Here is a 23715-nt window from a genome sequence, read left to right on the forward strand (position 1 = left end):
GTTTGCTTTCTATCCTGTGGTTATATGTGGGGCTAACTTTGTGCTAACTTCACCTGTGTGGGCTGTTTCTCTATTTTCATTTCTTTAGTATTTAAAGGAGTAATGGCCATAGGTTATATTTTATCTTTTAAAATATTTTCTCATAATAGTATTTAGGCTTATATATTATTATGGAATTTACATGGCTTCTAGTTAGAGTCATGCATCACTGAACTATGGCGATGCGTTCTGAGAAACGCATTGTTGGGCGATTTGTCCTTTTGTGAACCTCGCAGGGTACCTTTACGCAAACTTAGGTGTATAGCCTATTACGAAACCTGTAGAACATGTTACTGCACTGAGTCCTGTAGAGAATTGTAACACAATGGTAAATATTGGTTTATCTAAACCCATGTAAACCTTAAAAAGGTACAGTAGAAATGTGGCATGAGAGATAAATAGCGTACCTGTTGAGGGCACTTACAATGCATTTCCAGACTGGCAGTTGCTCTGGGCGAGTCAGGGAGTGAACAGTTTGTGAATGCGAAGGCCTTGGACATTACTGTACACTGCTGTATACATTATAAACCATGTATACTTAGGCTTCATAAATTTATATACAACATTTTTCTTTCTTCCATAATAAATTAACCTTAGCTTACTATAACATTTTTGCTTTATAAACTTTTACTTTTTTAAAAAAAAATCACAACTCTTTTGTAATAAAACTTAGCTTAAAACATGAACACTATGCGGCTATACAAAAATATTTTTTCTTTAAACTTTTTTTGTATTTTCCTCTACTTTCTAAACTTCTTGTTAGACACTGAGATAAAAACAAACACACATTAGACGCAGGGTCAGAATCACCAGTATCGCTGTCTTCCAGCTCCACATGGTGTCCCGCTGGCGTCTCTTCAGGGACAATAACACACAGGGAGCTGTCATCTCTGATTATAACAATGCCTTCTTCTGGAACACCTGCTGAAGGACCCTTTTTGTGAAAGTGTCCTTCTTTCCAGAAATATGTGCAGGGTGGATAACTTCATTATTTTTACCACAGATCTTCTTGTAAGCAAATAATGTACCATGAGCATTCTTCTTTATTAATGGAGATTTCTGCTGGTAGGGTCCAGGTTTTCAAACTTTTGAAGGAGCTCGTTGAGGTCTGCAAAAGCTTCTGCTAAACCCTTCACTGCGGATTTTCTTGAGGATTCTTCTCTTTCTTCTCCTACGGTTTCATTTTCTCTTGTCTCTTCTTCAGCTATGCATTCCTGTCCTACTTCCAACAAGTGCCCCAGGTCCACCTCTAGGAGCTACTCGAAGCACACCCAGTTAATGCTGTTTGCCATCTCAACTATAGCCTTGTTGATCTTTGCATTTCTTGCGCTGCAGTGTTAGAACAGCTAAGTCATCACTAGGTGATAAGAAATTTTCAGCTCCATTATAACTTTATGGGGCCAAGGTTATACATGTCGTTCATTGTTGACCAAAACATTGTTGTTCAGGGAATGCCGGTCTGTTCTGTTACATGAATGTTGTATCATTGGTTAAATTAGCAGTCTTTGGTCTTTCTAATTAGATCCCTCGTTCAAGTCAAAATTCTGGGCAGAAATTCTCAAAGTCAGCAGCTTCAGGAGGTCTAGATATAAGGAGCTTCGATTTCAGGCTGCTTTGCTATGCTGACCACGTTTTGTAAACTTGAAAAATTCGCTTACCGAGTTTTGTATTCTGTATGATGTTGGTTATAAGGGGTGAAGAGATATTTATGTATTGTATATTATACATGTAAGTTAATATGCAAAGCTAGCTTATTAAAATGCTTAACTCCACACACTGGTATTTCCTGAATTAAGGAATACTTATAAATCTACCAATATTATGATCTCAAGGAGGCAGCTTTTATTGTTATTCCAGTAGTTAATGCTGTATTTTTGCTTTTGTGCTGGATGCTGTCATAGTTTAGTTTCTTAGGTTTGGTCGTCTCTGTTTTGATTTTGCTTAAGATGTGATCAAATTTATGGTGTTGACGGTCTTCCCTCAAAGAGTTTAAAGTGGGCCCTGAGTGTTTATACTGGAAGGAATGATGACGTAATGACATTCGCTTTTCAAGGAACTCTCTGTTGGCTAATGAATAGAGAGGTTCTCTGAGTCCCATCTTTCTTTAAGAAATTCTTATATTTCCTGTGCTGTTTCTCCACTAGATCATGGGGATGACTAAGTCAGTCTGCACATTCTGCCCACACTGGCTCTCACAGTGCCCTCTGGTCCTAGCAGCAGAGACAGCCACCAAGAAATATTTATTCTGTCTTCCCAGAGTATTTCTAGCTTCTTCTTTACTACTCATGCATTTAAAACCCTTTCCTTTGTTTATGTCTTCTAGGATGTTAGGCCACTGAATAGCAAGCATTTCAGCTGTAGTCACATCCATTTGGCAATGCAGCAGGGGGCTGGAGCTGGCTCTTCCCACTTGGGAGAGCTGATTGCTAACTTCTCAGAAATTTCCTGAAGCAGTGGTTGAAGTGTTAGTAGGTTAAAAGCAGCCAAACAGAAGTATTTACATGACAAAAACAGCAAAGCTATACTTCAGGGTTTTGTTTGCTTTGCTTTGCTTTGCTTTGTTATCTCAGAGACCTGGATTACAAGCACAGTGCTTATTCTGAGTTGGTTTTCTGATTGGATCCCCCATTCCAGCCAATTAGCCTTTTACAGACTAGAGCAGCCACTGAGGCTTCTTTTGGGATAGAAAAGGGATGGTGACTGTTGGAAAACGCTTGGTGATTATACTTTAGAAAAGGCTTTTCTTTCTGTTTGTCAAGTTACATATGATACTCTAAACTGAAGCAATTTTGCAAATGTATAGCAAGTACTTTAGATGGTGTCTAAATGTATGATAATTCCATTTTATATAATAAACTATTTGTGAGTCACCCCAGGACACATATCATATAACTTGTTAGAAATGAGGGAGATAATTAAACTGAAATAAAGAGTTTGAGCAATTGTTTACCCACAAAATCTCCTTTCAGGGCAGCAATTTTTAAAAGCCTAATTATTTTTAGTGTTAGAAGCTATAAAATTGGTATAGTTTATTTTCTGTATATAAAAGTCGTTTTAGTTAAGGGCATGGACATTTAGTTATTTAACTGGCGAGCATTTCCCACTTATCAGAAGAATAAGATATATTTGGCAATGATATATCTGATTGGAATGAGTGCTTTCACAATTTATAGATAACTTCCCTGAGTCTGTATATTCTGAGAATGACTTCCCTTGTGAAAGTCTATGTTTCTTTAAAAAAAAAATTCTTCTGTCTTCCCATAAGTTTATCTGGAAACAATTAGTGTCAGTAGCTGAAATAGTACTAACTAAACCTAATGTCTCATTGAAGAATGACATTTATTTGTAATCTAGAGAATTTCGGTTTGACAAACATCAGTGGGCATTTGACTTTGTAGTATGAGATTTTAAACCAGGCAAACCAGAGTTTTCTAGATCACTCAATGGACCAACCCATATACTTCTTACTCAGAGGAAAATTACTGCCATGATAAACAGTGAGTATTATAAAAATGCTTTAGGATTTACGTGATAATAATAACTAGCAACTGTAAAGTACTTACTGTGTTCCAGAGTTTATTCTCAGTGCTTTACACATATTTGAAATGTTTAACAATTTTCTAAGGTAGTTATTATCCTCAGATGAAGAAACTTGACTCAAAAAAGATGACGTAATTTGCCCAAGGCTGTGCAGTCAATAAGCAGTGAAGCAGGATTGGAACCTGGATGGTGTGGCTTCAAGATCAATGCTCATAGACCAATAACAATAATGCTTCCTTCTTCTTCTTTGGCCTTTGGAGCATCTACCAATCAGGGCAAATACTTTTTACTTGCAAGTCTCTGAAGCTTCGGTCACTTATCTTAAAAGGAAAAGAGTAATTTGGAGAAGGAAAAGAATTGACTTAACATTGGGGACAATTCATTTTCTTGATTATGGAAAATATCACTGGGCAGAAAGAATCTCCAATAAATACATAACAGGGAAGATATGTCAAAAACTGGATATAGTCTTGCTCTGGACAATATGGCTCAGTTGGTTGGGCATCATCCCACACACCAAAAAGTTGCAGGTTTGATTCCTGGTCAGGGCACATGCCTGGGTTGTGGGTTTGGTCCCTGGTCAGGGCACATGGAAGAGGCAGCCAGTAAGTCTTTCCCTCTCAATTCAGTGATTCTTTTTCTTGCCCCCTGCCCCTCTCTCTAGAATCAATAAAAGAAAAAAATTAACTGGATATATTCACACTATTGTGGAAATTCTCTAAGGAACAAGGTGGATTAACTTAAAATATACCGAAAAGGGAGTTCATTATAGAGGTTTATAATTATAAGAAGTCAAATTTTGAATGTGTAAATATTTCATAAGTTTCTAGTTTAAAGACTGAAATAAATTGATAATGACACAGTCATTTTATTGCTTGATCCTTTTTTTAAACTTGGGCATTAACTTATCTTCATAGTTACTATTTCATGGCACAAAACAGAATAAATGTTGAAAATATATTCACAGAAAACTATCTGTGCAAGTGCTCCTTCCAATTTTTATAAAGAAATTATTTTGCATATATGAATTGCTATTGTATTTTGATCTGTGTTCTAACATTGTCTTTCTGAGAAAATTATTTTGAGAAAATTTTGCAATCTGAAGTTCTCAGATTTAGGAATTTCAAAGCATAGGTTCTATTCACATTTAATTTTGCTACCTCCATAAAATATGAATAAATTGACTTACAAAACTACACAACTATTTCATGTCATGGAATATAGGTTATTGTTTATGAATGTTCTGAACTGACCTAGTGGTTCACTGTAAGAAGGCACTCTTCCTTTGCCCCTGTTCAGTGGAGAGAGAAAAAGGATTGATAGAATGACATACTACATGGGGATAAGGGTCCTCTTCTTTGGGGTAGTGCAGGTAAAGTAGATGATGTCATACTGAAAATGCAGAGCTTCCTACCCAGGCAGGAAGCTTGTCTGCCCCAAACAGGGACATTTATTCTTTACCAGCAGTTTCTCTCAGTTGCTCTCCTTTCTTGACATTCAGCAATTTTACAATACTGACAAAAAACTTTGTTATTGGCTAAAAACAAATAAAATTCATTTTGTTTCTCCCACAAATTATATTTACTTCCTGGAAATCTCTTAATAATGTCCATTCTGGGTCAAGGGAGGTATCAATTGAGGGAGAGATTTTATATGCCAAAACATAGACATATGCATGAGGGGCAAAAAGAAACACTGAATATGATCTCTACTGAAAGAAGATCAGTTGCATTCAAAGAAATCTATGAATAGCAGCATAGAAATCGTGACCGTTATTTTGCTCAGCACATTTAGATACTGTAGATGTGCTGTACAGTGTGGGAGATGACGCATTTTATCTGGAAGAGTGGTCTGCATCAGCACTGTGCAATAGAACTTTCTGTGATGATGAACATGTTCTGCGTCTGCCTGTCCACTATAGCGACTGCCAGCCATGCGTTTTTAAACATGTGGCTAGTGCAACTAAGGAACTGAATTTTTAATTCATTTGAATTAATCATATTTAAATTTAAATAGGCTACTGTATCAAACTTCACATATCTGGAGTTAGCTGTGGAATGAACTGGAGTGAAGACTGATTAGCTTCAGGTCCTGGATACGGTGCAGAGTAGTTAAACAAACTTAGAAAGTCATTTAACCTCCCTGAGTCTCAGTATCCCTGTATTCTCATTTTCAATGTGGGAATAATAATAGTCCCAAGTTCTGAGATAATTAAATAAATCAATTAGTGTTAAGCTCTTTGAACTGTGTCTGACATATAATATATTCTCAATAAACATGAGCCATTGCTATTCTTATTAATTATATCGTGACCTTTGTAGATTTTAATGGTGTAGAAACTGAAAAAGAGGTAGAAATGAAATAGGTCTAACACAACAAACAGAAAATGCTATGAAATAGATTAGAATTTTAAGTGATCCCAGAGGAATGACTGAGATTTTAGATAAACAAAAAGTACTTATAGGGTGACCATATACTCTAATTTGCTTTGGGCAGTCTCAATTTATACTTTGCGTCCTGGTTTAATTATTAATATTTCCCCGTTTTTCTCTCAAAAGTGTTTCAGAAGTGTTTGTAAGATAAATTTTGGAGTCACCCTGGAATAGTACAGAAATAGAGCCTAGGCATTCCAGGTAGAGGGAAGAAGACAAAATAAGGTATAGATACAGATGTGACTGTGGAATGACATGAACACTGAATGAGCGCTTGGAAATAGAAGAAAACAGAGTTAGATATGGCCTAGAGAGACATAATGGAGCTAAGATGAAAGCTTGGATAAGGAAATTACATTTGGTTTTAATGCTGTTTATGATATTATTGTATTTCTCCTGAGTCAACACAGATTCACTTTCAGAAAAAAATTCTGATTTAATTGGACAAAATTGTTTGGTGGATCAAAGGAGCCTTATAACATTTGGTGTTTTGATTAGTCTTCCATTATTCATAGTGATTCTTGTTATACATGATTTAAAATAAAATTCTTTATTTAGATTGTCCACTAGCTATAAGTAACCAAATCAGTAATATGATTGGTTAATATGAAAAGTTGATTGAGTGTAATTATGGCTTATTAGGTCTGTTTTCAAGACGAAGGGGAAAACTTTGAATGTGTTCATTCTGTTGCAATAAAATACCATGTCAACATACCTCCTGGCTGTATTCTTTAAGCTACATCTGTTGGCCTCCATTTTTTTAGGTCAGCATATCAGATAAAGCTAGGGGAACTAATTGTTGGCAATACTACTGATTATAATTTTAGGGAAATAAAGACTATATTGGACTATGAAATATAGAAGATTATAAAACAATTAGGAAGAGAGTCAATAGAGATTACAGAAAACAAAAGTAAACAATTATTTTTAATTTGTAATATTTTTTCACATTTTTTAATTGTTGTTCAAGTACAGTTGTCTCCACTTCCCCCCCCGCCATGCCAGCCATTCTGACTGCCCACCCTTGATCCTAACTCCCTTTGGTTTTGTCCATGTGTCCCTTATACATGTTCCTAAAAACCCTTCCCCCTTTGTATCTTATAAGGTATAAGAATGCAACTCAAGTGTAATTGTTTTGCTCTTCACAAGATCTCCTCTTTCTTTCTGATTGCATTCTGAATTGAGAAGCTGACCCAGTAGCCCAGAGCTCTCCCCAAACAGTTGATGGTGACCTGTTCTGGATTGTCATTCTTTCCCCAGTGATTCTTGCTCATCATAAAGCAGACATTTGAGTGGGTCTCTCAGGGGTGGCCAATCCATGGCACGTGGGCTGAATGTGGCACAGGATGGCTACGAATGTGGCCCAACACAAAATTATGAATTTGCTTAAAACATTATGAGATTTTTTTTTGTGATTAGGTGTCACAATGTATTTAATGGGTGGCCCAAGGCAACTCTTCTTCTTCCAGGGTGGCCCAGGAAGCCAAAAGTTTGGATCATCCTGCAGGTATTCCTGGGACAAACAAAGGAGTAGTCTTATACAGGGATCACAGTCACTTTTGGTACTTCTGCAGAATTCTGTCAATTACTGTTATAGTGTAGCAGACATGGTATGGTAATCCATACCTAGGGAACCAATCATGGCTTTTTTGCTTTTTTGCTTTTTTTTTTCTTGCAGGAACCAATAATTATCAGTATTGGAAACATGAGCTGTTTGGGTTGTTTGCAAAGTATAGACCTGATTGTTCAAATGAACGCCACAAGCACCTCACATTTTGAAGTGTGTTTTGTGTTTTTCTTTAAAGAGATAAAGAGTTGGTCAAATACAGAAGGGTTAGGCGGAGACCATATGGCACTGGCATTTGGAAAATTGAGCAATCTTTATAAAAGGCTATTGGTATCATTTATAGCAGCCCCTCTTCTCTAGCTTATAAATTTATTAATGAAATTGGTTTATCGGTGCTTAAAATGAACAATAACTAATTCGTGCTTTTAAGTACGTGCATTTTAAATGTCATTTAATATCTAAACCTCTGAATGGAATTCAGTGACTTCAGATTAAGCCTAGTTATAAATAATACAGAGGGTTGTGTAATTATGCAATCTGCTGAGCTTTTCAAAACTAAGATTTAGAGCAAAAGTGAATCTCATCCTAACAGAATTTTAATAAAACCCCAGTAGTGACTTGTAAATACCTTGAAACTAATTAGCCATTCCATCCACAAGGATTGTTTCATCACTGCTTGGTTATTGCTTTTTTGGTTCTTGATGAAGATGGCAAACCGCAGTTCTGATGACATAGTTTCATCTCAAGAATAGTGACTCCCATGCTTAAAAACAATAAATGATGAACTCTTCTAGCTCCCCCTGAAAGGTAACTTCTTCCAACTAGGGCTGAGAAAGCAAATTGTATTGTACGGATCTGCCTCATGCTGATGTTGATGCAATTGATAGCAACAAAAAATATTGATTGGATATTGACTCTGTGCCAAACGCTGCACTAAATATTTTATATGTCACTTATATAGTACAGCCTCGTGACAGTCCTAAGAGGTGAGATCATCAACATCTCTCTTTTTCTTATGACGAGACATTTAAGTGCCCAGTTAGTGGCAAACCAGGACTCTCAGCGGGCAATCTGGAGCTCTCAACACCGTATTACCACTGTTGACAGCAGCTATTACCTAGACCAGTTGGCAGAGAATGTGCAAATGATTGCCTTTTGTGCAGAATTGTGTCCTTTATTGCTCATTTCCATATCCGAGCTGTGGGTAGCAAGAGAGAGAAGTAGGGCAGGTTTTTACCAAACTCCATTAGAAAAGGCGTAATCGAAACAATTGTTTTCTATAGTCATATTCTACATAATGGAGAGGCAATTGCCTAGTATAAAATCGCAAAGTGATAATGTGTGTGGTTGATGAAACTGGCTAAAATTGCATGGCTTGCCTTAAATATTAATTTAGCTGCATTTGTTATTGCTTGCATGGACAATATTCATATTCACACTCATCTGAGTCTATTATAGACACTCCAGTGATTGCCGCAGTTTTTTCCATGTCCCCCCTCTCATGCTGTGTTGATACTAGAGGAGAGGTGTGCAGAAGCAAGGTCATGTGGCGATTACACTGTCTGAGAGAGGAATCCAATAGCCTGCAGCAGTGTTATCCCCCGAGCAATGGATTACATGTGTACGTGCAGGCTAAATAATGTATGATTTAAGACAGGAATGCGGTTTATATTCATTTTTGGATAGTGAAAGAGTTGGCATGTCAGTCCCATGAGAGCCTTTATCCAGGGCTTTCCCCTTGAACGGATGAAAGAGTACAAATTCTATTGCACTGAAGATGAATAAAAACAAATTGGGGAGCCCATCAGCAAAACAGACTGCTGCGTGATGCAGTCCAAGGCTACGCCAAAACCACCAGACCAACTGCTTCAGGATCCTGCCAGCCACCAGATGCCGGCAATAGAATTGTCTGCAGTTTGGCATCCAGGCTCTGTGATTCCCAGCCAAGGGGAATTGCATGCAAAAAATATTTTAAATTCTCTTTGTAAAAGAGTTATGGTTTCAATCAGAGGAAGAAGTATGTTTCAGAGCTATTCTCCTTGCTAATGAAATGTGACATATCGACATCTTAGTTGCACAGGGTGGAGGCATGGGGTGGTGATGTCATGTGTACTTAAGGGTAAGAACTTGAACTTTGGTTAGGCAGTGGGGTTTTTCAGTGCAGTCGGGTTAGTATCATTATTCAATGAGGGGTACTGTATTGTTCTTCAAAGAGACTTGGCTGGATCTGTTTAAAGCTCTGATTGTTAACCAGAGGCAGTTTCACCCCCTTAGGGAGCATTTGGCAATATCTGGAGACATTTTTAGTTTCCACATCATGATGAGGGGGTAGTACAACTGGCATCTAGTGGGAGAAGACAGGGGTGCTGTTAAAGATTCTACAACACACAGGACAGCCCCCCACAGCAGAGAATTATTCTGTCCAAAATGTCAATAGTGCCTAAGATGAGAACCCTGGTTTAAAACTGTCTGGCTAGTATCTAAATATCACAGCCCTGTCTTTAGACAGTGGTTCATCTAATGTAGTTTGACATTGTATAAAACATGATTTTTAATGATTTACTTTACCCTACTGATGTGTGAACAACATTTATTGGATGTACCAAGTGTTTTCTGTTAAAACAAACAAAAACACAATTTGCAGTTTACCTCCAAAACACACAGGGAGTAAAAAGTTGCACAATGAACCTCCCTCCCAATGTACACGCACAAACCACACATTTTACAAGAATGTAGGAGGACCCGGTTGGTTCACTTTTCAAACTTGAAAAATGAGGCATATTAACAAAGCACACGAAATGAATCAGCTGTTTAGGATGATCTACAAGGCAGTTCATTTTCCTGTTATTAAATAACAAACCATGAATCTTGACAAATGAACCCCACTAGTTTGTCATTACTTGAAAAACTCATAACATGCTTGCTTCTGACGGTCACTTCCCTTTCGAAATTAAATTTTTAGATTGACCTTATTTAAATTCTGATAGAGGGAGAGAGCTTGTTAACCTTCATTTTGACTGTGCATTGTTTATCATCATCGTTCTTTCCTTCCCCCCTTATAGGGGCCTCACCAGGCTCCTACCATGTCCCCCTGCGGGACTCACTGCCCTGCAGCTCCTTGGGTTTTTATGGGCGCCCCCATCATTAAGAGGTGAAGTTCTGTAGCGTGGTGGGTTCTGTGTGGCTTCTAGAGTCAGACTCCCTCAGTTCACATTGGGGCTCCAATGTGACCTTGAGAAGGTCAGGTGCCCTTTCTGTGCCTCAGTTTTCTTGTTGGATAACTGAGATGGATATCATTTGCCTCAGTAGACTGTTGGGAAGACAACATATAAGATGCTGAGCAAGCATACATTAAATGTTACCTATGGCTATTCGAATCTTTGTCTTAAGAATAACATCTTCAAAAATGGATGCCGAGTCATTTTACTGAATCTGCTAAAGAGGACACTGATACTAATTCCCTGATTTAGCCGCCCCAATGTGTGGCTAAGAAGGCGTTAGCCCCCATCCCATAATAATCCCTCCCAGACCCCCCAGCGATGCCACCATGAATAAACATCTACGGAAAATTTGTACGCTTGCCAAGCATACACAGTTTCGAGAGAAGTCCTCTATCCCCCCACAATCCAGTGCCATCCCAAACCCTTCTTTTGAAAATCTGCCTTTTCAACTGGTTTTAACCCCTGACACTGTGAATTCATGGCACCCCCTTGCCCTGTTGCAGCTCAGTGTTACAGTGTTGAGTAACCCCAGACCACAAGTCCTCACCGCTCCTAAACAGGATTTATAAAGCGTGACTTTGAGCAATATAGCAGAGTCAGTTTCATCTGAAGGAAAATATTCTTTTTACTAACATTTTTAAAGTTCTTCCTCAGTGCCTCAAACTGATTTAAAAGCTAATCAATGATAAAATTCCGGGTTCATTTAAAGACAAGGAATTGAGAAAGGAATCAGTCACAGTTAACCACTTTTAATCAGGAAAGTGGCTGCTTGAACTATTAACCCCTGAAGATTATTGATGCTTTTTTTTTTAAGATGCTGTAGTTTTAGTCATTTTTCTTTGGCAGCCAGAGCATACAAAAGTTCTTTTGCTTTTCACAAATTAATTCATTTCAGCCTGCGCATTTGTCAGACATCCCCAGAACATTCAGCCAATGTTTTGTTGATTAAAAGATGTGTATTTTGCAAATGGGTGGAGAGGAAGGAATTTATAATTCTCAAAGTCAGAGAATGATTTACAATGCAGACTCCTACCTGAGTCACTCAGTGCATCGTCAACACATAAATGAAGTATGAAGAGTTAGGAAGTGTGTCAGCACTGGGTCTTAAAACCTATGGATTAATTGGTTCAGTAACATTGGGAAAGTCTACCTCTTTCAGCAGAATTTCTAGAACTCACAAACAAGACTATGACAGAGGAAAAAAAAAACCACCTTTGTGTAGGTTTTCAAAGGGCTTTTGAAATACATCCTTTCTCCACAATAGTCTGGTGCTTCCACTCCTATTTATAAATTACATACCCTCTTTCCAGGCACACAAGTTCCTGCTACTCATTCCAGCTTTGATTTGCTTTTGACTGTTTTGTTTAATTTTTTTCCCAGTGAATACATTGGGCCCTTTGCAGGGCACATTTATTGTTTTAGGCACCATGCAATTTACTAAATGGTGTTCCAGTTATGCAAAGACCCCTGAGGCAAAACAAAAGAATTAAGTAAACACCTATTGATCATCTTGTAGTTGGTGCTTTCTTATTTGATCAGTCAAGGGTTCAGTCTGAACTGGCCCATCTGATCTGTGATCTCTAACGCTACAGACATTTTTCTGGCTCTCTGGTGGTTTAAAAGGCTAGACAGTAGGAACAACTGCTTTAAACAAAGCCTCATTTTAAAAGAAGCCTGAGTCCAGAATGGAATTCAAAGAATTTAGAGGGAGGGGAGGTGAAAGTGGTAAAAAGAAGGAAAAAAAAAAAAAGCCCTGGGAAATTTAAGAGAAGGAAGCACATGAGAAGTAAAAGTATATACCATCTGTCCCGTTGTGAGACTCACGACACCAGGATGCTACTTCAGCCAGGATGTATTGAACACCTACTAAGTGCAGGGTTTGTAAAGAGGTAGAGCTTAAGGGTTATGGGGTGTCTCAGGAATGAAACACAATTATTAGGTCAAGAAGGAATGGCTTTTCGTGCCAGCCAAGAATCTTTATGCAGTTATTAAATTCCAAAAGGCAATGAATATATGACATTTTATTTAATATAGGGAACAGAAAATATTGTCCTGAGTAATTCATTTTAAAATCCCACATTAAAAATGTTGGTAACAAATTAATACTGAAGATACGGTTGGGAAAATGTTTGTTTCAGAGAAGGGTTAAAAAGAGGCTCTGGGTTTCACTCCTGCCGTTCCTCCCCTGTCACCTCCCCATTTCTTAAACAAAATGCCTAATGCACCTTGGCCACTTCGTGTTTGCATTTGACTCTTCTGTCTTCTTCTTCCCACTCCCCACAACCCACAGTTAATAAGAGGAAAGCCCGAGGGAAGGGAAGGCAATAGGAAGTTTGAAATCCTTTACATAGGAGGTGGTTCAGATGCTGGCCTAAAGAAAAAGTGGGAATTCAGAGGAAAGGATAATTGTAGAAATCTCTTGGAGATTTTGGTAGCTGATTGTATTTTGAGATCTAGGATTAGGAAACAGATGAAGCTAACAGCAAGGTTTCTAGCACGGAGGCTGGAAGAAAGACAGCAATGGAATAAAATGGGAGAGTTGTGATGGGCGGCTGGAGTGGAAAGTCGGCAATGAGAGCAGATAGAACGAGCTGCACTTTGACAAATGGCATGTAAGAGGCATTGTCTTAGCGTCAGTTGGAAAGGCGGACTGGGGAACATCCGAAATCCTAGAAATACATGTTAAACAGACTGTTATAGCAGGAAACAAGGCTGGAGACTACTAAAATATGGCCTCTCGTGTGGGTCAAAGGTGTGTTTATTCAATTTTTATTGTACATCATGCAGCCTAACTATTTATTAAGCACCAACTTGATGTTTGAAGGGTACATACCTCCCACTGCTGATAAAACAGCTAATACGTCTTCAGGTTAAAATTCAGCCAAACATGTCCCCCGCGGGAATCTGATGAATGTGTTTATTGTGTCTTTAGGTAGCACTCTGGGTTATGGCTGAGAATATCTGGGATAGTTATATAGACCAATGTCACTGGCAATACAAATGTGAGTGAAAAATGTTATCATTATCATTATTTATTATTAATATTACATTTTTGTTATTGTTAACATTTATTGTATATTTACTAATTTCAGGAGCCATTTTGATTGCATTGGCTCATTGAGTTTTGGTAAAAACCCTATGACGCAGGAGAGAACTATTTTTATCTTCCTCACATTAATGAGAATGTCGAGTCTCAGAGAGGTTAAGGTACCATTCAAAGGTCACACAGCCAATGAGAGACTCCAGGGACTCCAACGCAGTCAGTGTAATTTTAGAACTTTTGAAGATATGCTTGCATGAAAAAGAAGTAACGTATCTACTAATTTTGCCATGTATAATTAGAATGACTCTCAGATTGTATATTCCAAGTCGCTGGAGGTCATTTTATCATTTCTGTTTTGTCATAAATAGAGAAGTAATGCTCTACTGGGGGATATTTTATTCCCCAGGGACTTTAGCAGTGCATGAAGACATTTTTGGGTGTCATAACTGGGAGATGGGTGCTACTAGACTCTGGTGGTAAAAGCCAAAGATGCTGCTACCACCCTGTAATGAACAGGACAGCCCCAGCTACAAAGATTATCCTGTCCACTTTGTTAGTGGTGCCTAGGTTGAGGCTCTGGATTAGCGTAAAATAAAGGGAATCTTGACTGAGCAGTGAGAGAGTGGTGGCCGAGTCTTGCTAACAAAGTATTTTTCACCATGAAGAAGCAAGTTTGGGAAAGGGGGAGGAGATGAGATAGATTCATTCATTTGTTTATTAATAGAATCACTATTTACAGAGTGATTTTTTTTAATTGACTTTAGAGAGAAAAAGAGAGAGAGAGACAGAGACACATGTTGATTTGTCGTTCTGTGTATGCATTCATTGGTTGATTCTTATAGGAGTGTTTGCCCTGACCAGGGTTGTATCAGGAATTGTGCTGGAGAGTCGTGCTGAGGAAACAATATAAAGAAGTTGCTTGGGAAGAAAGGAGGAAATAAGAAGTAGAAGCAAACCAAAGATGATTGGCTATTGAAGCTGTGCTAGACAGAGCTTTGGTGTCAAGAGGGAAGGAACTATGTTTTTTTTTGTCAGAAAGGGAGACGACACGCTACTTTGTGGGTCTAGGGAAAATCACAGTGGACACACCCAGAGGCCATAGGCTACTGTCAGGAGCACCTTGGAACTTATCTTTGTCCCCTTTATGGCAACCTTTGCTGATCCGAGTACAGGGCCAGAAAGGGGAGAAAGCATCAGACATGTTCTCAGAAGCGCACAGAATAGTGATATGTAGAAGTGTGTGTGCATGTGTGGATTGGAGAGGCCGAGACATTTGCATTGCTTTCGAGGTGCTCTGCTGGCCTGGGACTAGGTGCTGGCTTTGTTTTTCCAGTAACAGCCTTTTCTGTTTCCAGCAGTCCTATGCACCAGCTCCCCACCCCATGGCTCCTCCCAGCCCCAGCACAAACAGCAGCAGCAACAACAGCAGCAACAACAGCAGCGGGGAACAGTTGAGTAAAACCAACCTGTACATTCGAGGCCTTCCACCAGGCACCACTGACCAGGACCTAATCAAGCTGTGCCAACCGTAAGTGCCCTTCTGCTCTATGCACCGTTTCTCACCCACATGCTCGCCTACCTGGGCCCAGACCACACAGCGCTTGGCTCTTGTTCCCAATACACCCATTCATTGGGGTCTCAGTGAGCAAGACTCTGTTGTGTGAATGGGATTTAAATTTGAGTTCTAAGTTCAGCTGACTTTAGGTAATAAAATTGGTTCATTTCACGGTGGGGAAGTGGAGATTCTTCAGCAGGCATACATGGGCATACTGGCTGAAATGCAGGTATCAACCAGAAAGCTGATGGGCAAGCACTGAGTGGAGCCCTCAAACCTTATGGCTGATGGAGTCAGTGATGAATCTCATGAAAAAAGTTGCTTTTTCCCCCCTGAAATATTAGTGCGAGAAATAACAAAAACTCAGAGAATGTGGCAGATTTCAGGTTGGTTATCTCCTGTGTTGCAAAGATTTCCTGGCAAGTTCTTGGTAAATCTCAGTTTGATGGGAACAAGGCAATTGGAGAATTCTAAGGCAAATTCTCTAGTTGCCTTGAAAACATCTACTTCCAAGTTCAGTAAAGCTATTTTCCACCGAGGCCAAGAACTGCTAAGTAGCTTTATATTTTCTTGGGAATATGGTAGTAATTAAATGCCCTTCCAAAATGGTTTCATTTTTCTCTTATCTACCAACACATATTATTAACTCTCTCATTTCTGTGAACATAAACTAAACGTATTTAAAAAGGCAAAAGATTTATATGATCTGAAGAAAAACTAGGGTATAAATTAAACATATTTAAGTTTACCCTCCAAATATAACTAATAATGGATAATAAATTAAGGATCATAGATTTGTATTGTTGCCTGATGATTTTCAAAGTAATATCAGCTCAGCTATTTGTTATTTGAGTGTGCCTTAGCTGGGTATTTTTAAATTAGGGGAAAATATTACTCAAGTTTTCTTTTTCTCTTTTGCAATGCTTTTACAAGGAGGTTGAGAGGATATTTATTTTGTAAATTTTCCAACCTCTAAAATATTGGAAGAAAAAAACAAAGCAGACAGTATTTATTTGTCTTTGTTCTGGTTTTTAAGATTGGGAACAAACATCAAAACAACAGGAAGTGGCAGATAAACCAAAACACAAATACATAACTATATAACCAGTTGACGAGGCAGTAAGTGAATTAGGGTGGGGACACTTTGAAAAAAAATTATTTAGAAGCAGTTTTGAAAAAAAAAAAAAAGGACAAAAAGGTGCCATGGCAAAGATGTGACTATGTTAGGGTTTGGTCTATAAAATGTTGAGGCTGAGAATTAGAAGGTAAATCACTCACTTTTTGTTGTTGTTGTTCTTGCTGTTAGAAAAATCTAAACCATTTTTAAAAACAAGGTCTTGGAAAATGTGAAAGATTCCAGACTTTTATGTTAGAAGCTTCAAATGAAGTATCTCCTGTAATGAAATCTGATGTGAGAAAGAAGGGTGGCTATTAACTTTGTTTTGTATGTGAATCTCATTCATAAAAAAATATTGGATGGTACAGAAAGATGGTTGCCCATTGCTCTATACTAGTCAGGGCACTCATTGCAACACGGATTTCTGGGGCCCAAGACATTCTGGTTCACTCAGCCTGGGGAGGAGCCCAAGCACACCCATTTCTCACAGGCTCCATGGGGCTGTTGATATTGGTGGATTTGGGGGATTCATGTCTCTGTACAATAATATGAAGATCACTGACTATTTCTTATGCATACATTTTCACTTGCTCCTTCGACAATCTTCATACATTATATGAAGGTTGTTGAGTTTGACTTCTGTGTATTACAACCTGTACAGCTACCGTATGATCTTGAGGCAGATCATTGATTCTTTTTGATCCTCGGTATCCTCTCATAAGAGGAGGTTACCTGTATTGTCAGTGGTGTGCTGGAGCTGCCTCTGATCAGTGCACTAGAGCCAATTGTTAAATATTCTGGAATTCTATGAATGATTTGTTACAAACTCACTATCTGGAAGTTGGCCATGGTGGGAGTATTTATGTCACAGGAATAAAGGAGCCCTACAAATCAGAGCATTAAAAAAAGTTTTTCTCTCTCTTTCTCTTTTTTTTTAGAGAGAGCTAGTTTATAAACATACCACTGATAGAGCATTATACTATAAAATTCTGTATCAATGTCTATTTCTGCAAAAAAGAGAAGATGTTGCCAGAAATATATAAATGAAAATTATTAGCTAAAAGCCTGTGTTGGCATTTTAATTTAGGAAAGAGATTTAATGACATAGAAACATTATTTTGGAGAAAAGAAGTTTTGTAAATGTTTCTTATGTGCATTGGAGAAATTTCAAGAATGCTAAGTGCACAGAGGGTAATGGTTACTTGTTCATGTTAATTTTTGCTGGCTAATAAAATGTGGCCCATGCTATTGTTATTATAAAAATGTTTATGGGTTCTCCAGCTACTGATGTGGTCTAGACCTGGGGTTTATTGCTTAGATTTGTTTTCCTATAGAATCTTACTAACATGATCAGGCAATGGGAATGTAGTAGAAATAGTTGTACAGTAAGATCTCAGTTTCATTCCTGGCTGTGCCGTCAGCTGGGTAGTGGCCATGGACAAACGATTTGTCCCTTCTTAACTGTGGTTTCTGCCATGTGTAAAATAATCTACTGAAACTTGATAATCTTTTAAACTCCTTTTATCCTAAAATTCTGATATTTTACTGAGGACCTCATTAGTCAGTAATAACACCTTTGATATCTTTCAGCAGGTCCCTTGTGCAGACATGTTGGGGCTACAACCTAAATAGATACAGCTACATGAATATGACCTGACGGCTAGGGATGCCTTTGGCACGAGACCAGTGCAGATCACGTGTAAAATCCTGCTTTGTCTCTGACAGTGTTGGTCTCTCACGTTGCTCTCTACTACTTTGCATTAGCAGTCTTCCAACAGTGCAGATCGTTTTGCATTTCGATCACTCCTCCGACACTTTAAAATAATTTCATCTACAAAACAGATATTTGTTGGTTTAAATGAACTTGCTATCAGGATCAATTTTCCATGTTTATTTCTATGAAATTATAAGTATTTTAGAGTTCATATTATCTTATAATATAGAAAATGCAATACTTGCTTATATCCAGAGTAATAAAATGATAGAAAATAGAGATATATAAAAAGGGCATATAGATATATCAAATTATCTGGAATTTAAATGCAATATCCATATTAATACCAATGAATGGCAAGAAAATGATATTAAAGGAAAGCAATTGCATTATTTCACAATGAATAACCTGCTAGCAAATTGCTAGGTATTCCATTCACATTCATCACCAAAGTCCCTACGTTTGAATTGCAAGTAAAATAAAAGAGATGAAGCCAAGACTGAAAAAATAATAGACATGACGAATGACTTCACTCTGTGGAAAATCTCTAGGTATACCTATGTTTTGAATGAATACATTACATTGTGTGTCTTGTAGGAAATACCTTGTAATGTCTTCATCTTGAGAATTCTCAAGGAACTTTATTGTGTTTTCAATCAAGAAATATTTACAGAGCACCTCTGTTGCATGCCAGATACCAGCCTCGTTTTAGCAGAGCTTATACTCCCATAGGCAAAATAGACCATCAATTAAATAATGATATGATTTGATATAAAATTGAAACTATAAATGCAATAAGTGCGCATGGAGCTAAGAGTCTTTGTAACATGAGATTACACCTGGAGAGGGCCATGAGCAAAGGCATCTTTGAGAAAGTGACAGTTGAGCTAAGACCAGAGGGAGGAATTGGCTTAACTAAGTAAAGAAGGAAGGAAAGGACCTTCCAGGCAGAAGGAACTTCATGTGTGTAGTAGAAGCAGTGGCTGGCGGGAGCATAGCAAAGATGAAAGGGTTGCAAATAAAGCCAATCTGGTTATGGCAGAGAGACAGTGTTGGAGTATGGGGTGATACAAGCTGGAAACATGGAGAGGAATAAGGTGATGATCTCTCTGTGTATCATGTGAGGAGCTTTTTAAAATTCTAAGAGCAATGGAGGAAATCACTGAATTGTCACAAACAGGAAAGGTAACACAGAATTTGTTTCAAAAATATAACTCCAATGGCAGAGTGGAAAGAGAGGATCCCATGAATGAAATCAAAGAACAACCAGAGTAGAAATAGGTGAAACGCGATCTGGAAGAGTAATAATTTATGGTCAGAGAATCAAACATGATAAGTAATAATTATGGTGGTGGAAAAATGGTGTTTGGCGAAAAATGTCTTCTTTCATATGCATTATTTTTCTATTAAGAAGCAATGACTTGAGCGGCAACTAACCAAATGAACTCCCAAAGCAACAGTGAAGTAGCACAAAACAGGACCCAAATCACTGATGTTCAGTCTCTTTTTCTTACCCAGTCATGAGTGTGTCTTCAATATACTATTAAACATTCAATATCTGCCATATTAAAAGCACTAAAGGCAAATGCAGTGGACCCCTGAGCAACGTGGGGGTTAGGGACACTATCCCCCATGTAGTCCAATATCCGCATATAACTGACTCCCCCCAAACTTAACTACTGACAGCCAACTGTTGACCAGAAGCCTTACCAATCACATAAACAGTCGATTAACACATATTTTGTACGTTATATGCATTATACATTTTATTCTTACCACAAGTAAGCAAGAGAGAAGAAAATGTTACTAAGAAAATTATAAGAAAGAGAAAATATTTTTATAGTACAGTACCATATCTATCAATATCATAAGCTTATCATCTGTTTACAAAATAAATAATCTGTCATCTATGTCAATATTGTCATATATGATGACAAACACTGTAGGTATTACATGTGTACCTAACAAAATCATCAAAAATGAAAAGATAATAAGGAAAATAAATTCATATTTATTTATAGGTGTATTCATGCATCGATAACCAAGGAACAACAGTATGGCTACTTTGTGGTAGTCTAGTGTAATCAATATGATTGCTTCAGTGGTAGTAAGAGAATCTCAAAAAAATTTCCAATATATTTATTGAAAAATATTCCGTATATATGTGGTACCATGCATTTCAAACTTAAAGTGTTCAAGGGTCAACTGAATAATGAAAACTAAAACTCCAGTTGATTATACAATTATGTTATCAGTTGGAAAACATGGGTGCAATAGTTGGAATATATTTTTATATGTGTGTGTGTATATATATGTATGTAAATACATAATATATATACACATACACACATCTTTTATGCTTATTTCAAGGAGATGAGATGTAAGTGGGGAAAGATTGATTTTCCTTAATAAAGAGAGAGCATTGGAACTTTTCTGGACCCAATAAAATTTTCATGGAAAATTACTTTTCACGGTATAATTATTTTTCACATATTAAGCTATATTTCCTCCCTCAAAGAAATTGGAAACCTATTATATGATTGTAAACATACCCTTGAAAGACGTTGAAATTGCTCTTAAAAACTAAAACCACACATTTAACATAATGGACCGAATTTTAAATGGAAAGAAAAATCATTAATGTGTTTATATTTTCCAGGTGAACAATACCTTTTATCTAATCATTCTCATGAGCTTACAAGTTTTAACAAACGTGATGCTTTCAGAAAGGCCTAGCTGGACATTCCCCCCACTTGCACATAATTAACTCATCTGGAGCTTAATAACAACCTGGTGCAGGTACAGAGCCAAGTGTTCTCCTGTAACAAAGTGAACATGATGCTGCTAAGGCCACTGGACGCAGAATGAAGGCAAAGGAGCGACGCTCTTGGATAGGTGCGCACGCATTGCTAATCATCACCGGGAAACCAGCAAGTCCACTGCTCTGCCTTTCATCTTTCTCTGTAAATGTTCTCCTTGCTCAAGCTCTGACACCCTAGCACTGCTCCTTTCACAGTGAAGCTCTAAACGTCACTTTAACATTTAACAAGAGAGGAGAAATGCCCACAGTGAAACAGGAGAACAAAGCAGGAGTGTTTGTGCTCAAGAGCTGAGGGTCTGCCCAAGCTAATCTCCCGGACTTTTGCCCGCCCCTTTTGGCCGTCTCCTTAAGGTGAGCTCTGAACGCTGAATAGCTGACGAGCTGATTCAAGTGCCATCCGGCCCCTGAGTGCAGAATCCATTATACGTGGTGTCAGACAGTTTTGACAAATGCACCAACACAATCAAACCTTTTATCAATTTAAAAGTAACCTTGTCACAGTAATCTGTCAAACTGTTCAGATACAACTAAAGAAAACAAGTCATCATGCACTCCCAAGTAACTGAGTAAATAAGAAAAATATGACTGGAAATTTTTTGAGCTCTTTCTTACGGTGTCATTGAAGATTTAAAAGTTCCCTCTAATAAGACCTGGGGAAATTTATTAGGAGCTTTCTTCTGCAAGTCGGACTCACATTACGCAGCTGCTTTTGAGGTGCCATAAATCTGGGTGGTGGCAGGTGTGAGTAGAAAGTGAATTCGAGGATCTTTGAACCCTGCCTTTGTGTAATTTCAATGAGAGAGTGCCTTTAAGGCCCAAACTAGATGCCTGAGTTTATAGAGTCAGCATACAGCCGACACTTTGATACATATATGAATTCAGGTACAATTTTATTTGCCAAGTATGTATTAAAAACCAGACATAGTGTGTAATTAATAAATACCTAATAATAAATTTTAATTTATATGTATTATTGACATTTATTGTGTGAGTATTACATACCATGTACTCTGCTAAGATTTTACATTACCTTATTTAATGTTCAAAACAACCATGAGGTGGGAAAAATAATTACCAAGTAATAGTTGAATAAATTGAAGCTCAGATGGTTAAGGGTCTTGTCCAAGTTTATACAGCCACCAGGATTCCAAACCCAGCTCTTACTTCAAAGCCCTTATTCATATCCATTAAAACATTCATTTAACGAGAACAAGGATAGCGCAAGTCACGAGTCCTGAAATCCATGGCTGCTCATGAGAATCCCTTGAGGAGCTTTAAAAAATACCAGTGCCTGAATTTCACTCCCAAGGAGTCAGATTTAACCAGTATGGGGTCAGCTTGGACACTGAAAACTTTGCAGTCTTGCTTAGGCTATTCTAATATAGAACAAAGTTTGAAAACCCCTTGAGTAAATGCTGCCCACATTAATCGGAAAACATAATTTTATCCTTTGTCTTAACTTCCTTACTCTGACTTTCTTAGAATCTAGAAATTTCATAGAAGCTACTAATTTGATTATAAGTAACCATGAGACTTAAAAATAAAATTTATTAAGATAATTTTAGAATGAATTGTACTTTCTGATTACAAAATTAGATATTTAGATTTATATGTGAAAAATCAAAGGCTGGTATTTAGATTTATATGTGAAACATCAAGACCTAGAATAGATCTCCAAAATTGCTTTCAAAATGAGTTTAGAAGGATCTCCCTTTCCTTCTTCATGTGATTTTCATAAGCTAATCATTTTTTCAGCATTTCATTTCTAAATAATGTTTGCATTTAATTGATGATTACACTAGAAACCCTTCCTATTTTGACTCATGTTAATAAACTTCTCTCTCTCTATATATATATATATTTCTTTTTTTTACAGACTATAGTGTATTGAATATAAATCTAGTGACTCTTATAAAAATTAGCAGCACTGGGGGGCATCCTGGAAATTATTGCCCCAGTGATTCATTGACCGTTCATTCATACTTGTTTTCACTATGTTGTTTTCACTATGGTGAAGAAGATTCTGCTGAATGTCCATGGTTTTTGAAAATCTATGTATTTTAATTGCTGATAGCTGATAAAAACTCTTTCACATTTATCCTAGAAATGGATGCGAGAAATAAAAATGAAATCCCTGAGAGCAGCAGGTGCCTCAGGGAACTGTGTTGGCCGTAGCACATGAAGAAAGGGGGGATGGGAAGGGTATGAGCAGCGGTCTCTGGATGTGCCAAGTCAAGTCCTGGAGATCTGGGAGAAGTTGAATTCCAGGCGGATTTGCTGTGTGCCTGCACTTCTGAGGGATTTGGGGTTCAAAGGCAGGTCTCTGGCAAGTTCAGGTGGCATCTTGGTTTTCAGAGTGCCTAGTGATCTTCTAATTACCAAATCTAGCTACTTTTTTTAGCTCTAATTTTATTCAATCTCTCTGTTACTTGACCCTGTTGACCTCTCCTTTATTCTCTAAACTTTCTTCCTCCTTAGCTATCCTGTCCCTCTTTTTTGGGTCTCCTCCTTAGCTTTTGTAGATTCCTTTTTCCAACTTAATTTTCCTCTATTTGCCTCTGGAATATTTTGGTGTTTTCCAGAGTGTTGACCTCCTCTATTCTCACTCCACACACTACCTGTTCTTCTCTACTTAAATAATTCCTACGATTCTGAAGATTATTAAA

General features: G+C 37.7%; 1 protein-coding gene across 9 annotated transcripts in view; it reads left to right on the plus strand.

The window, feature by feature from the left end:
• The window catches only part of RBMS3 (RNA binding motif single stranded interacting protein 3), a 1231630-nt gene that overhangs the window by 754877 nt on the left and 453038 nt on the right, over positions 1 to 23715 (plus strand). For 7 of the 9 annotated variants that reach the window (XM_053929473.1, XM_071222108.1, XM_053929475.2 and 4 more), the window contains one exon: positions 15198 to 15370. In XM_053929473.1, coding sequence (XP_053785448.1) covers positions 15198 to 15370 — 173 coding nt within the window. The remainder of the gene's footprint in view (positions 1 to 15197; positions 15371 to 23715) is intronic. The other 2 variants (XM_053929480.2, XM_053929477.2) reach the window with 1 other exon arrangement.

Source organism: Desmodus rotundus, chromosome 8 (genome assembly GCF_022682495.2).
Source record: "Desmodus rotundus isolate HL8 chromosome 8, HLdesRot8A.1, whole genome shotgun sequence".
Classification (NCBI taxonomy): domain Eukaryota; kingdom Metazoa; phylum Chordata; class Mammalia; order Chiroptera; family Phyllostomidae; genus Desmodus; species Desmodus rotundus.